This window comes from Chiloscyllium plagiosum, chromosome 21, assembly GCF_004010195.1.
Source record: "Chiloscyllium plagiosum isolate BGI_BamShark_2017 chromosome 21, ASM401019v2, whole genome shotgun sequence".
Lineage (NCBI taxonomy): Eukaryota > Metazoa > Chordata > Chondrichthyes > Orectolobiformes > Hemiscylliidae > Chiloscyllium > Chiloscyllium plagiosum.
In genome coordinates, this window is record NC_057730.1 from 22,826,233 (window position 1) to 22,841,390 (window position 15,158).

General features: G+C 42.7%; 1 protein-coding gene across 2 annotated transcripts in view; it reads right to left on the reverse strand.

Annotated features, from left to right (window-relative positions):
* Nucleotides 1-15,158, reverse strand: part of ift140 (intraflagellar transport 140 homolog (Chlamydomonas)) — a 137,511-nt gene that overhangs the window by 12,634 nt on the left and 109,719 nt on the right. For both annotated transcript variants that reach the window (XM_043711518.1, XM_043711517.1), the window contains exons 20-23: nt 14,353-14,543; nt 10,686-10,781; nt 7,852-7,984; nt 811-954 (exon numbers count right to left, since the gene is read on the reverse strand). In XM_043711518.1, the coding sequence (XP_043567453.1) occupies nt 811-954; nt 7,852-7,984; nt 10,686-10,781; nt 14,353-14,543 (564 nt within the window). The remainder of the gene's footprint in view (nt 1-810; nt 955-7,851; nt 7,985-10,685; nt 10,782-14,352; nt 14,544-15,158) is intronic.

The window sequence follows — 15,158 nt, forward strand, 5'->3', positions numbered from 1 at the left end:
ATTGCGGTCTCTAGAGAAGGAGGCCATCTGGTGTGTTCTATGGTGGAACCGCTCCTCCTGGGAGTTGATACGGCGGAGGCGGAGGAATTGGGGATACGGGATGGCATTTTTGCAAGAGGTATGGTGGGAAGAGGTGTAATCCAGGTAGCTGTGGGAGTCGGTGGGTTTGTAGGAAATGTCAGTGTCAAGTCGGTCGTCACTGATGGAGATGGAGAGGTCCAGGAGGGGGAGGGAGGTGTCAGAGATGGTCCAGGTAAATTTAAGGTCAGGGTGGAATGTGTTGGTGAAGTTGATGAATTGCTCAACCTCCTCGCGGGAGCACGAGGTGGCATCAATGCAGTCATCAATGTAGCGGAGGAAGAGGTGGGAGTGGTGCCGGTGTAATTACAGAAGATGGACTGTTCTACGTAGCCAGCAAAGAGACAGGCATAGCTGGGGCCCATACGGGTGCTCATGGCTACCCCTTTGGTCTGGGGGAAATGGGAGGATTCGAAGGAGAAATTGTTAAGGGTGAGGACCAGTTCGGCCAAACGAATGAGAGTGTCGGTGGAAGGGTACTGTTGGGGACGTCGGGAGAGGAAGAAACGGAGGGCTTGGAGGCCCTGGTCATGGCGGATGGAGGTGTAGAGGGATTGGATATCCATGGTGAATGCTGATTTTAGGAATCTAAAACAAAAGAATTGGACTCATAGGGTTGAACTTCCCTTTAAAGAACTTACAGAAAATGACAAGCGGCATAAGTAGTCTTAAAACTCAGAATTCATGACTAAAACTTAAAAATATAATTGAATGATCAGTGGCTGTGCTTACCTTGCACAGGCGTATTGCATTGTTGTAGGCCTGTGCACGGGTATAGAAGTGGATGGCCTGTTTAACATTATCCCGAGCCTCATACTGACGAGCCAGGTGATAAGAGGCTGCATGATTTCCTGTTTCATTAGCAATTTCAGAGGCCTTTAAAAAACAATCAGAACCCATCATCAACATGTCACCATATTAAGAACACACAAAAGCATTCTATGGATTGCTAAATGTTTATTTTTTAAAAAATGGACACTGTAAGCAAAAGGTTTGCAATTTTCTCTTGGCTTAATGTATATAAACAATGGCAACAACTTACATTTGAATAGTCCCAGCACCTTTAATGTTGTAAAATGTCCCAAAGCACTTTAGACGTGTATTAGCAGACAAAATTTGACGCAGGGCTACATAAGGAAATATTAAGACTGGTGACAGCTGATCAGAGGTAGATATTAAGGACCATCTTGGAGGAGAACAGAGTGATAGAGAGGTTTAGCAAGGGAAACACAGAGCTTGATGGCCTAGCAGCTGAAGGCACCACCATCAACGTAGGGCAAGTCAAATCAGGAGTTTACAAGAGACCAGAATTGGAGGAGTGCAGAAGCCACAGAGGGCTGGAAGAAGTTATGATAAAGGAAGGGGTGATGTCATGCATAGATTTGAAAATAAGGGCCACTTTAAAATCGAGGCAGTGCTCGGCTTGAAGGTGGCTTGGGTGCCATGTTGCAAGCAGTCTGATTCAGTTTCAGATAAGTTAGGGGTTGGGATTATAACAGCTAACAAAAAAATGGCTGACCGACGAAATGCATACTTTAGTTTTGTGTTCACAAAGGATGACACAAATAACATGGCAGGAATGTTGGGAAGACAGGATTTAGTGAGAGGGAGGAACTAAATTAAATCAGTATTGTTAGGGAAACAGTATTGGGAAAATTGATGGGATTCAAAGTCAACAAATCCCCAGAGCCTGATAATCTACATCCCAGAGTACTTAAGGAAGTGCCCGTAGAAATGATGGACGATTTGGTGGTCATCTTTGAAAATTCAATAAACTCTGGAACAGTTCCTATAGATTGGTGGGTAGCTTATGTAACCCCTTTATTTAAGGAATGAGGTAGACAGAAACTGGGAATTATAAGCCAGTTAGTCTGATGTTGATAATGGAAAAAAATTCTAGATTTCATTATAAAAGATTTAATAACAGAGCACTTGGAAAGCAGTAAGAGGAGCGGACAGAGTCAGCAAATGGGAAATCATGCTTGACAAATCTCCTGGAATTCTTCAAGGATGTACTTGTAGAATTGATGCAAGTGAGCCAGTGGATGTGATTTATTTGGGCTTTCAGACAGTTTTGACAAGTCCCACGTAAGCGATTAGTATGTAAAATTAAACTGCATGGGATTGGAGGTCGTGCACTAAGACTGATAGAAAACTAGCTGACAGACAGGAAACAAAGAATAGAAGTAAATGGATGCCTTTCTTAAAGGCAGGCAGTGATTCATGGGGTACCACTGGGATCTCTGCTAAGACCCCCAGCTATTCACACTATAAATGTACAATTTGGATAAGGGAACGTAGAAACATAGAAGATAGGAGCAGGAGGTGGCCATTTGGTCCTTCCAGCCTGCTCTGCCATTCATCATGATCATGGCTGATCATCCAACTCAATTGCCTAATCCTGCTTTCTTCCCATAACCTTTGATCCCACTTGCCCCATGTGCTATATCTAACCACCTCTTGAATAAATTCAATGTTTTGGCATCAACTCTTTCCAGTGGTAATGAATTCTACAGACTCACCACTCTTTGGGTGAAGAAATGTCTCCTCATCTCTGTCCTATATGATCCACCCAAAATCCTCAGACTGTGACCCCTGGTTTTGGGCACACCAACAACGGGAACATCCTCCCTGCATCTACCTTGTCTTGTCCTGTTACAATGTTATATATTTCTATGAGGTCCCCCTCGTTCGTCTGAACTCCAGCAAAAACAATCCTAACCTTGTTCATCTCTCCTCATGTCAGTCCCGCCAGCCCCAGAATCAGCCTGGTAAACCTTCACTGGACTCCCTCGAGAGCAAGAGCATGCTTTGTCAGAAAAGGACACCAAAACTGCACTCAGTATTCTAGGTGTGACCTCACCAAAGCCCTGTATAACTGCAACAAAACATCCCTGTTTGTGTACTTGAAACCTCTCACAATGAAGGCCAACATACCATTTGCCTTCTTTGTTCCCTGCTGCATCTGCATCCTTACCTTCAGCGGCTGGTGGACAAGGACTCCCACTGCACACTCCCCTCTCCCCATTTACAGCTATTTAGATAGTAATCTGCCTTCTTGTTCAAATTAGCAGACAACACAAAGCTGGGTTTAAGGGTGAGAGACAAAAAAACTGCAGATGCTGGAATCCAAAGTAGACAAGCAGTAGGCTGGAAGAACACAGCAAGCCAGGCAGCATGAGGAGGTGGAGGAGTCAACCTTTCATGTGTAACCTTTCTTTTAGGGTGAAATGTGAGGAGGATGCAGAGATACTTCAGTGTAATTTGCACAAGCTGAATGAGTGGGCAAATGGATGGCAGCTGCAGGAGAAGGTGGATAAGTGTGAGATTATCCACTTTGGTAGCAACAACAGGAAGGCAGTTCATCATCTGAATAATGGTAAATTGAGAAGGGGGTGGGGGGGGGGGAAGGTGCAACAAGACCTAGGTATCCTCATACACAAGTCTCTGAAAGTAAACTTGCAGGTGCAGCAGGAAGTAAAGAAGGCAAATGGTATGTTGGGCTTCATAGCAAAAGGACTGAAGTACTGAAGGACTGAAGTCTTACTGCAATTATACAGAGCCTTGATTTTTAGATTAGATTACTTACAGTGTGGAAACATGCCCTTAGGCCCAACAAGTCCACACCGACTCTCTGAAGAGCCACCCACCTAGACCCATTCCCCTACATTTACCCCCTCACCTAACACTACGGGCAATTTAGCATGGCAAATTCACCTAACCTGCACATTTTTTGGACTGTGGGAGGAAACCGGAGCATCCAGAGGAAACCCACGCAGACACGGGGAGAATGTGCAAACTCCATGCAGACAGTTGCCTGAGACCACATTTGGAATATTGTGTGCAGTTTTGGTTTTCAGAGGAAGGAACCTATTGCTTTTGAGGAGTGCAGTGAAAGTTTACCGGATTGATTCCTAGCATGGAGGGACTGCTGTATGAGCAGAGGTTCTGTTTGTTAAGATTATATTTGCTGGAGTTCAGAAGAATGAGGGAGGGATCTCGTGGAAACTTACAAAACTCAAACAGGACTGGACAGGGTAGATGCAGAAAGGATGTTCCTGATGTTACACTCTAAAGAATTTATAGGAACAGAGGAACAGGAGTAGATAATTCAGCCCGTTGAGCCTATTTAATATGATCCTGGTTGATCTGTGGCCTAAATCTATAAATGTGCCTTTGGCCCATGTCCCTTTGCTTTACAAAATGTTATCTAGTTTCAAACATCTATTATCCTCTGTGCGTAAGTGCTTCCTAACATCCCTCCTGATTGGTCTGGCACTAATTGTCAGACTATACCCCCTAATTTTAGAATCCCTAACCAGTGTAAGTAGCTTATCTTTATCTATCCTGTCTTTTGCTGTCACTATCTGGGAGACATCAATGAGAGCACCCCTTAACCTTCTAAATTCTAGAAGCAGGCCTAAATTTTATAACTAATCCTCATAACTTAATCCCTGAAGTCCAGATATCATTCTTGTAAATAGGACTGAGGACTTTAGGTTTGAGATGAGGAGAAATTTCTTCACTCAGAGTGGTAAGCCTATGGAATTCATTACCACAGAAAACAATCAAGGCCAAGGTATTGTCTGATGTCAAGAAAGATTTGGAGAAAACACTTTGGCCTAAAGGGATCAAAGAATATGGGGGGTAAATAGGAACAGGAAATTGAGTTGGATGATCAGTCATAATTATAATAAACGATAGAGTAGGTAGGTACGAAGGGCCAAATGGCTTGCTCCAGCTCCAATTTTCTGTGTTTCTGAAAGGTACATAAGCCAGTTACTCTCTGAACATGCAAACAAATGGCATAACCTCCAACAGGTGAGCAGTTACATATGGAAGTAAAGATTTCAAATAAGTTAAACAATTTACTGGGAGCACAAAGAAAAAACATTAAAACAATAGATTCAAACTTTAGAATTTGATTGGAGTTATTTAAGGAAGTAACAAAAATGACTATGAGAATTATTCACAATTTCTATGATTTCCCAAAATTTAGCAAAGGAAGCTTTATATAAGACTTCTAACAATTATGGCTCATGGAAGTGGGAATAAATTAGCTGTAGGACTGAAGATCAGTTTGGCTGATGATGGCCAGTGAGAATGTGATAGTGACCCAGGATTTTGAGCCAATAATATTGAAGGAATGGCAATATATTTCCAAGTTAGGATGGTGAGTGGCTTGGAAGGGAAATTGCATGTGATAGCATTCCCATGTACTTGCTGCCTTTATCCTTATAAATGATATAGGTCATGGATTTGGTCAGTGGCTGTCAAAGCAGCCTTGGTGAATTTTTGCAGTGCCATCTGGAGATGGTACACACTACTTTTCCTGGGCATCGGTGATGGAGGGAGTGAGTGTTTGTGGATATGACGCCAATAAAGCTGGCTGATTTGACCTGGATGGTGTCAAACTACTTCTGTGTTGTTGGAGTTGCTTGATCCAGTCAGGTGTAAAGTTTTCCAGCACACTCCTGACCTGTACCTTGTGGATGGTGAATAGGCTTTGGGGAGTCAGGAGGTGAGTTACTCGCTTCAGGATTCCTAGCCTCTGTAGGAGCAAATTACTGCAGCTGCTGGAATCTGCACTGAAAACAAAAAAAAACTAGAAATCACAGCAGGTCAGGTAGCATCTGTGGAGATAGAGCTAGCTAATATTTCGAGTCCTGTTCTTGAAGTCACAACATTTATGTGGTTGGCTCAGTTCAGTTTCTGATTAATGGTAATCTCTAGGGTGTTGAGATTGGAGCATTCACCGATAGTAAAACCATTGAATGTAAGGACCATTGGTTAGATTCTCTCTTGTTGGAGATGGTCATTGCCTTGCACTTGTATGGCACAGATGTTACTTGCCACTGATGGAGAGCTTTTGCCCAAAATGTCGATTTTCCTGTTCCTTGGATGCTACCTGACCTGCTGTGCTTTTCCAGCACCACTCTAATCTTGACTCTGATCTTCAACATCTGCAGTACTCACATTCGCTTACATGCCACTTGTCAGCCCAAACTTGAATATTGTCCAGGTCTTGCTGCATTTAGACATGGATTGCCTCAATATCTGAGATGTCTTGAATTGTATTGAATATCATGCTAATTATCATTGAACGTCCCAACTTTTAACTTTATGGTGGATGGAAGGTGATTCATGAAGCAGCTGAAGATGTTTGGGCCAAGGACACTACCCTGAGGAACTCCTGCAGACATGCCTTGGAGCTGAGATGACTGACCTTCGTCTTCCTTTGCGCTTGATATGGCTCTAGACAATGGAGAGTTTTCCCCATCTAGCTTTATAAAATGTCCTTGATGCTACACTTTATGTACAAAGTTTAGAGGAATAAATTGTCTATATGTTAAGCTACAGGATAAATTATTAAAATAAACTGTAAATTGGTTCAGCCAATGCTGAATTACAGAACACTAGTTGAAGCATTGGGGGTCACTGAAATGCCAGCTATGTAACATGGCTTGTCAGGATTCAAAAATGTAGAGTCAAGAGTGTGGTGCAGGTCCACAGCAGGTCTGGCAGCATCCGAGGAGCAGGAGAATCAATGTTTCGGGCATAAGCCCTTCATCAGGAATGAGGCTTGTGGGCCAGGGCTGAGAAATAAATGGGAGGGGGGTGGGGTTGGGGGGGAAGGTAACTGAGAAAGCGATAGGTAGATGAAGGTGAGAGAGAAGGTGATAGGTCAGAGAGGTGAGTGACGGACAGGTGCGAGTCGGAGGCTTGGTACTGGGATAACGTGGGGTGAGGGGAAACAAGGAAGCTGTTGAAATCCACATTTATCCCATTTGGTTGCAGAGTTCCAAGGCAGAATATGAAGTGTTCTTCTTCCAATCGTCAGGTGTTAATGGTTTGGCGGTGGAGGCAGCCCAGGACTGCATGTCCTTGACAGAGTGGGAGGGGGAGTTAAAGTTTCAGCCATGGGGCGGTGAGGTTGGTAGATGCGGGCGTCCCAGAGATGTTCTCTGAAATGATCCGCAAGAAGGCACCCTGTCTCCCCGATGTACAGGAGACCACACTGGGTGCAATGGATGCAGTAGATAACATTGGTAGAGGTACAGGCAAATTTCTGACAGATGTGGAAGGATCCCTTGGGGCCTTGGACGGAGGTGAAAGGGGTGGTGTGGGCGCAGGTTTTGTACTTCTTGTGGTGGTAGGGAAAGGTGCCAGCAGTGGGGTGTGGGCTGGTGGGAGGTGTGGATCTGATGAGGGAGTCGCAGAGGGAATGGTCTCTCTGGAACGCTGATAGGGATAGGGAGGGAAATATATCTTTGGTGGTGGGGTCCGTTTGGAGGGGACTTTGAGGTGGAATTGGTCATCCTGGGAACAGATGCGGTTGAAGAGGAGGAATTGGGAATAAGGGATGGTGTTTTTACAGGAGGTAGGGTGGGAGGAGGTGGGCTTGTAGGAGATGTCTGTAGTTAGTCGGTTACCGGATATGGTGGTGGAGAGGTCCAGGAAGGGGAGGGAGATTCCGAGATGATACAGATGAATTTGAGGTCTGGGGGTGAAAGGTGTTGGTAAAGTCGATGAACTGTTCAGCCTCCTCGTGAGAGCATGAGGCGGCGCCGATACAGTCATCGAATAATGCAGACTCAGACATTAGTTTGACTATGTCTGGAGGTCAGAACAAAATTTATTTTTTGAGATTTACTACAATCAGGAGGTTGTACAAGCAGGTATAGTTGGCATTAACAGATAACGAAATACTTTATATGACACTATATGAACATGCTTTCCCTCTCTCAGTGACAAAACTTTTTTCTTTCTTACCTTTTGTATATTGCCAAGATAACAATGAACACGGACAAGTGAGAGATAGTCTTGCGCCTTCTCATAATATTTCAAAGCAGAGTCCATGTCTGCCTGACTTTCTAAATACTGAGCCCACCATTTCCACAGGCTTCTATGAATAACAAGGACAAATACATTATTCAGCATAGAGGTTCTGACCACTTACTGGGCCAATAGCTTGGTATTTTTAGAAGGCATGTGTTAGAATTAACAATAACTAAATGACAGATTCGTTAACAGAGTCCCAAGTATCTATTTTCACAATGGGAAATATAGAGAAAATACCAGTGATAGGAGGAGATCTATTAACTCAAAAATTTGAGTTTTTTGAAGATAGATGAAGGCAGAGCGGTAGATGTTGTCTACATGGACTTTAGCAAGATTTTCAACAAGGTCTGCATAGTAGACTGCTTAGTAAGGTTAGATCACATAGGATCCATTGAAAACTAGTCAATTGGAAACAAAATTGGCTTGACAGAGTGTGGTCACCAAGGGTTGTTGAAGGCCTGTCATCAGCCGTATACCGCAAGGATTGGTGTTGGGTCCATTGTTGTTCATCATTTATATAAATGATTTGGATGATAATATTAAGGTATGGTTAGTAAGTTTGTGGATGACACCAAAATAGATGGCATTGTGGACAGTGAAGAAGGTTATTTAAGAGTACAACAGGATCTTAATCAACTGGGTCAGTGGACCAAGGAACAGCAGATGGAGTTTAATTCAGATAAATACAAGGTACTACATTTTGGTAAGTCAAACCAGAGCAGGACTTACACAGTTAATGGTAGGGAAGTGCTGTTGAACTGAGACACCTAGGGGTCCAGGTATGTAGTTCCTTGAAAGTAGTGTCACAGGTAGTCAGGGTAGTGAAGATGGCATTTGGTAAGCTTGCCTTCATCAGTCAGAGCACTGAGTACAGGAGTTGGGACATCATGTTACGGCTGTACAAGATATTGGCAAGACCAGATTTGGATTACTGCAAACAATTCTGGTCACCCAGCTGTAGGAATGATGTTATTAAACTGGAAAGGGTGCAGAAGAGATTTACAAGGATGTTACCAAAACTAGAAGGTTTGAGTTATAAGGAGAGGCTGGACAGGCTGTTACTTTCTTTTCCCTGAGGCGCAGTAGATTGAGGGTGACCTTTATGAGGTTTATAAAATCATGAGGGGCATAGATAAAGTGAATAGCGAAGGTCTTTTCGCCAAGGTAGGAGAGTCCAAAGCTAGAATGCATTGGTTTAAGATGAGAGGGGAAAGATTTAAAAGGGACATAAGGGTCAAAGTTTTCACACAGTGGGTGGTGCATATTTAGAACGAGCTGGGTAGAGGTGGATACAATTACAACATTTAAAAGACATTTGGACAGATATATGATTCTGAAAGGATTAGAGGGATATTGGCCAAATGCAGGCAAATGGGACTAGTTCAGTTTGGGAAACTTGGTCAACATGGATGAATTGGGTCGAAGGGTCTGCTTCTGTGCTGTATGTCATTGACTCTATAACATAGTGGATTTATATAAGCTAAACAGAGAAACTGATGAATCTTAAGAAACACCTTATGGTCTCTATTTCATGGTATCTCAAAGAATGGGATGTGTAGATGTGTTAATTAGATTATTTTTAAAACATTTTAGATTCATGTATCCATAGTTTGGAAAAAAATTTAAGTTGCACTCTATTATTTGAAAAGGGGAGGAGAGTGTTTCTTTTAAATGCATTTTTGGTAATAAGTTAAAAATCACACAACACCAGGTTATAGTCCAACAGGTTTAATTGGAAGCACACTAGCTTTCGGAGCGACGCTCCTTTATCAGGCGATTGTCATTTTTGGTAATAGGCATTGCTGAAGGGTCAGCATTCATTGTCTGCTCCTAGTCACAGTGCCTTGTAGCTTACAAGGTAATATAATTATTTCCAGATAATTAAAATCTCAACTCTTCCATCATGTATTTGTTCTGGATTATTAGTCCAGACCTTTAGATTACTTGACAAGTAATGTAAGCACTGCACTATTTCCTCTGGTTTACACGATAATGGGATTCAACAGGTTAGAAAAAATACAATGCTCTGTGATGGAAGAATTTAGATAATACAAAACTAGATTTCAGTTATTCAGGAGTAAAACCAGGAGGCACTTGACCCAAATTCTGTAACTCTCTTTCCCAAAATCTCATGAGGGGTCAATTGAAATGTTCAAGACTGGGATTGATAGATCTCGTAGACTCTTATAATCAGGAGGTGCAGAACACAAATGTATAAATTGAGTTAAGCTACAAACCAACCATAATTTAATAAGATGGTTTAAAAGGTTGAATGGCACCTACTCCTAGTCATGTAGAGTCACAGAGATGTAATAATCTAGTCCCATCTGCCAGCACTTGGCCTATATCCCTCTACACCCTTCCTAGTGATATACCCATCCAGATGCCTTTTAAATCTTAGAAGAAATAGCATTTCTATGCTATTAACTCCATTAAAATCCTTAATATTCTCAAACAAATCTGATTTAATCTTATCAATTTGCTTTGGGTCCAATGGAAATAGTCCCAAGTAGCTAAAGTCTCTTCTTTTAACTATTGTTTCCTATTGCTGGTATCATCCTGGTGAAATAAACTTTGTGGTCTCTACAGCCTTAACATTCATTCTTTAATGGGCTGGCCAAAACTCAAGTGGTGCTTTCCAACCTAACCACCTGGCTTATTCTACTCGAAACCCCTACTTACAAAACTAACTGAAACTATAACAAAATGCCACCTAAAATCAGTCACAGCATCTACGGAGAAACCTCATACTATCTGGCACTCACTTGTCCTTTGTTTTGTTGACATATATTTCAAGCCCTTGGAGATCTTCCAGTAGCATCCGTGGTACCTCAAATCGGTGAGTATCTGATTTTTCATAGCTGTTGGAAAGTAAAAATTGATACTTTATGGAACATGAATCTCACAATCCTACAAAAAAAAGGCTGTACAAGTATTTCACATGAATGTTAAACCAACCCAAAATTAAAGGCTGGATGTTCTATTTTTGCAGCCTCAAGAATTTCTTATTTCTCATTCTAGATTTTTAGCATTTGTCTAAACAAAATCCAGTGTAAAGTGGCACAAGTTGTAATTTCATTAATTTTTTTTGAGAAATGAATCAATTGGAATGATACGTTTAGATTTATGATATTCCACCCATTCAGATCAAAATACATTCTTCATGCGTGAAGGGCTCTGGTGGCAATAAACAGTAAGAGGAATAGGCTGTTTAATACCTTGAGCATGTTGCATCATTCAATAGGATCATGGCTGATCCAATATTCCTCACCTCCACTTTTCTGCCTTTTACTTGTAGCCCTTGATTCCACTACTGATCAAGAATCTTCCTTAAATTTAATCAAGGACTCTGTCCCTACAGCTCTCTGTGGCAAGGAGATCTAAAGACTCACAACACTCAGAAGAAATTCCTCCTCATGCCAGCCTCAAATTGCTACCCCAATATTCTGAGACTATGCTCTTTTGTTTAGACTCTCTCATGAGGGGAAACATCCTTTCAGCATTTATCCTGTCAAGCTCCTTAAGAATCCTATATGTCTCAATAAGATCACCTCTCATTCTTCTAAACTCCAGGGAGTTGAGTCCCAATCTATTTAGCCTTTGTTCATAAGACAATCCCTCCATACTAGGAATCATCCCAGTGAACCTTCTCTGAACCGCTTCCAACGGAATCATAGGAGAACGTGAGGATTGCAGAGAGTGTGGCATTGGAAAAGCACAGCAGGTCAGGCAGCATCCGAGAAGGAGGAGAAGTGACATTTCAGACGTAAGCCCTTCATCAGGGATAGACTTGTGGGCTGCTGAGAGATAAATGGAATGGGGGTGGGGTTGGGGGAGGGGGGGAAACGTAGCTGAGAATGCAATAGATAGATGAAGGTGGGGGAGAAGATAATAGGTCAGAGAGGAGTTGCAGAGAGAGTGAGAGAGATAGAGAGAGAGAGAGAGATAGAGAGAGAGTGCGAGAGAGAGCGAGAGCGAGAGAGAGACTCACTGAGATCCTTGCAGAGGGTTGGCAACAATGAAGAATGGTGATATATTTCCACATCAGGTTGGTGAGTGACATGGAAGGGAATTTGCAGGTGGTGATGTTCTCATCTACCTGCTACTGTTGTCTTTCTAGACGGAAGTCTTCATGGATTTGCAAAGTACTGTCCAAGAAACTTTGATGAATTTCTGCAGAGCATCTTAGATAGTATGGACTGCTTCTACTGAGCATTGGTGCTGGAGAGAGTAGATGCTTGTGGATGTGACTCCAATCAAGTGGGCTGTTTTGTCCTGGAAGGTGTCAAGCATCTCGAGTGTTGGTGGAGCTGTGCCTATCTAGGCAAGTGGGGAGTATTGCACTCCTGGCTTGACCCTTGTAGATTGTGGGAAATCCGGAGGTGAGTTACTTGACAAGTATTCCTAGCCTGTGACCTGCTCTTGTTGCCACAGTGTTTATGTGGTGAGTCAATTTGAATTTCTGGTCAATGGTAACCCCCAGATATTGATAGTGGAAGAATTCAGTGATGATAACACCACTGAATGTCAAGGGGCGGTAGTCAGATTATGTCTTATTGGAGACAGTCATTGCCTGGCATTTGTGTGACAAGAATATTACTTGGTACTTGTCAGCTGAAGCCTGGATATTATCCAGATCTTGTTGCATTCAAACGTGGACAACTTCAATATCTGAGGAGCCGCAAAGAGTTACATTGTGCAATCATCGGCAAATATGACCTTATGATGGAGGGAAGGTCATTGATGAAGTAGCTCAAGCTGGGACTCAACTCCGAGGAACTTCTGCAGATATGTCCTAGAGTTAAGATAACTGACTTCCAACAAGCACAACCATCTTCCTATGTACCAGGTATGACCCCAACCATTAGAGGGTTTGCTCCTGAAAAGCATGGATTCCAGTTTTGATGCTATACTCAGTCAAATGTGTGCTGGCTGTCAAGGGCTGTCACCTTCACCTCACCTCTGGAATTCAGCTCTTTTGTCAATATTGAACCAAGGCTGTAATGAGGCCAGGAGCTGAGTGGCCCTGGTGGAACCCAAAAGTGGTCATCACTGTTGCTGAACAGGTGCTACTGGATAACACTGTTGATGACACCTTCCATCACTACTGTTGATTGAGAATAGATTGATGAGCCAGGTTGGATTTGTTCTGCTTTTTGTATACCTGGGTCATTTTCCACATTGTCAAGTAGATACCAGTTTTGTACTTGTACTGGAGCTGCTTGTCTAGGGGAGTGGCAAGTTCTGGAACACAAGTCTTCTAATGCCAGAATGTTGTCAGGGCCCATAGCTTTAGCAATGTCCAGTGCCTCCAATTGTTTCTAAATATCACATGGAATGAATCTATACAGCTGAAGACTAGTATCTGTGATGCTGTAGACCTTTGGAGGAGGCTGAGATGGATCATCCATTCTGCATTTCTGGCTGAAGATTCCTGAAAATGCTTCAGTCTTATCTTTTGCACTGATGTGTTGGCTCTTCCATCATTGAGGATGGTGATACATGTGGAGCGCCCTCCTCTAGGGAGTTAACTGTCCACCATGATTCATGACTGGATGTGGCAGAGCTGCAGAACATTGATGTGATTCATTGGTTCTGGAATTGCTTAGCTCTATCCATCATTTGCAGCTTAAACTGTTTGGCTTGGAAGTAGTCCTGTTTTCTAGTTTCACCAGCTTGACACCTCATTTTTAGGTATGCCTTGTGCTGGTCCTTGCATGCCATCCTGAGCTTTCAATTGAATCAGGGTTGATCCCCAGGCTTGGTGATAGTGGTTGAATAGGGATATGCTAGGCCACGAGGTTGCAGATTATGCTGGAGTACAATTCTGCTGCTGTTAATGGTCCACAGTGCTCCTCACTGCTACATAGTGAGCTCTAGTGGAAGCACTTGATGGGTAAAGCATAAGTTAGAATTGGTTGCTGAATAGCCTGCCAATGGTTTAACATAAAGAATGGCCAGCTATTTGAGTAAAGTCAGTGAGTCAATCAAGAAACAGTCACACCTTCAGGAAAAAATGATAAATGTTGCATTCTCAAACTGGGTTTGGACTGTTATAAACATGTTTTTTTCCTCAATCTAACAGATCCCCACCACTGATTGAAACAAGAGCAGAACCCTGAGAAATGCCAATAGTTCCTGCTCCAGATACAGCTGTCCCATTCATCACCTTTTTCTACTGCTAAGCCTCTTTCATATCATAAACCTTCATATTTATTAAATATCCATGCTTAGAACTTTGTCAAGTAACTTCTCCAAAGGTGTTTATTGTCTTAATATGATTGGCTCCTCCATCATGTGGGATATCTTGCTAGGAAAATTCTACTGTGTTCAATTAATGTGTGTATTTGAAGGGGGAAATGTTATGTTTAGTGTATGGTTGTTACATGACTTATATGATCACCCACTACACATGTTTACATGCACACTTACTGGCTGAGTGCGAGGTGATGATCCCCTAAAGCTTCCAAGTGTTTGGCATAATTGTAGTATGTTGTTCTTAGATGGACTCGATCAAACCCCTCAGCATTTTCAATGGCCTTCTGCCACTGACCTGAGGCCTGGTAAAACTTGGTAAGGAGGTCATACCGCCTACAGTTTCTGTAAAGCCTCTCTGCATCTTCCTGCAAAGACACAAACAAGAAAATCGCGAATCAGTTGCTGGTCACCTTGAATCACATACTAAGAAGAATGGAACTGGAACAGATGGATGTTTGATGGCCAATGCACTCATGATGAGCTGAAGGACCTCTTTCTGTTGCTGTAAAAACTATGCTCTATAACCATTAAATTCACTGAAAATGTTCTACCTTCATGGACAATGATTATAGACAATAGACAATAGGTGCAGGAGTAGGCCATTCAGTCCTTCGAGCCTGCACCGCCATTCAACATGATCATGGCTGATCATTCCTAATCAGTATCCTGTTCCTGCCTTATCTCCATAACCCTTGATTCCACTATCTTTGAGAGCTCTATCCAACTCTTTCTTAAATGAATCCAGAGACTGGGCCTCCACTGCCCTCTGGGGCAGAGCATCCCACACAGCCACCACTCTCTGGGTGAACAAGTTTCTCCTCATCTCTGTCCTAAATGATCTACCCCGTATTTTTAAGCTGTGTCCTCTGGTTCGACACTCACCCATCAGCGGAAACATGTTTCCTGCCTCCAGAGTGTCCAATCCTTTAATAATCAGATCCCTTCTCAGCCTTCTAAACTCAAGGGTATACAAGCCAAGT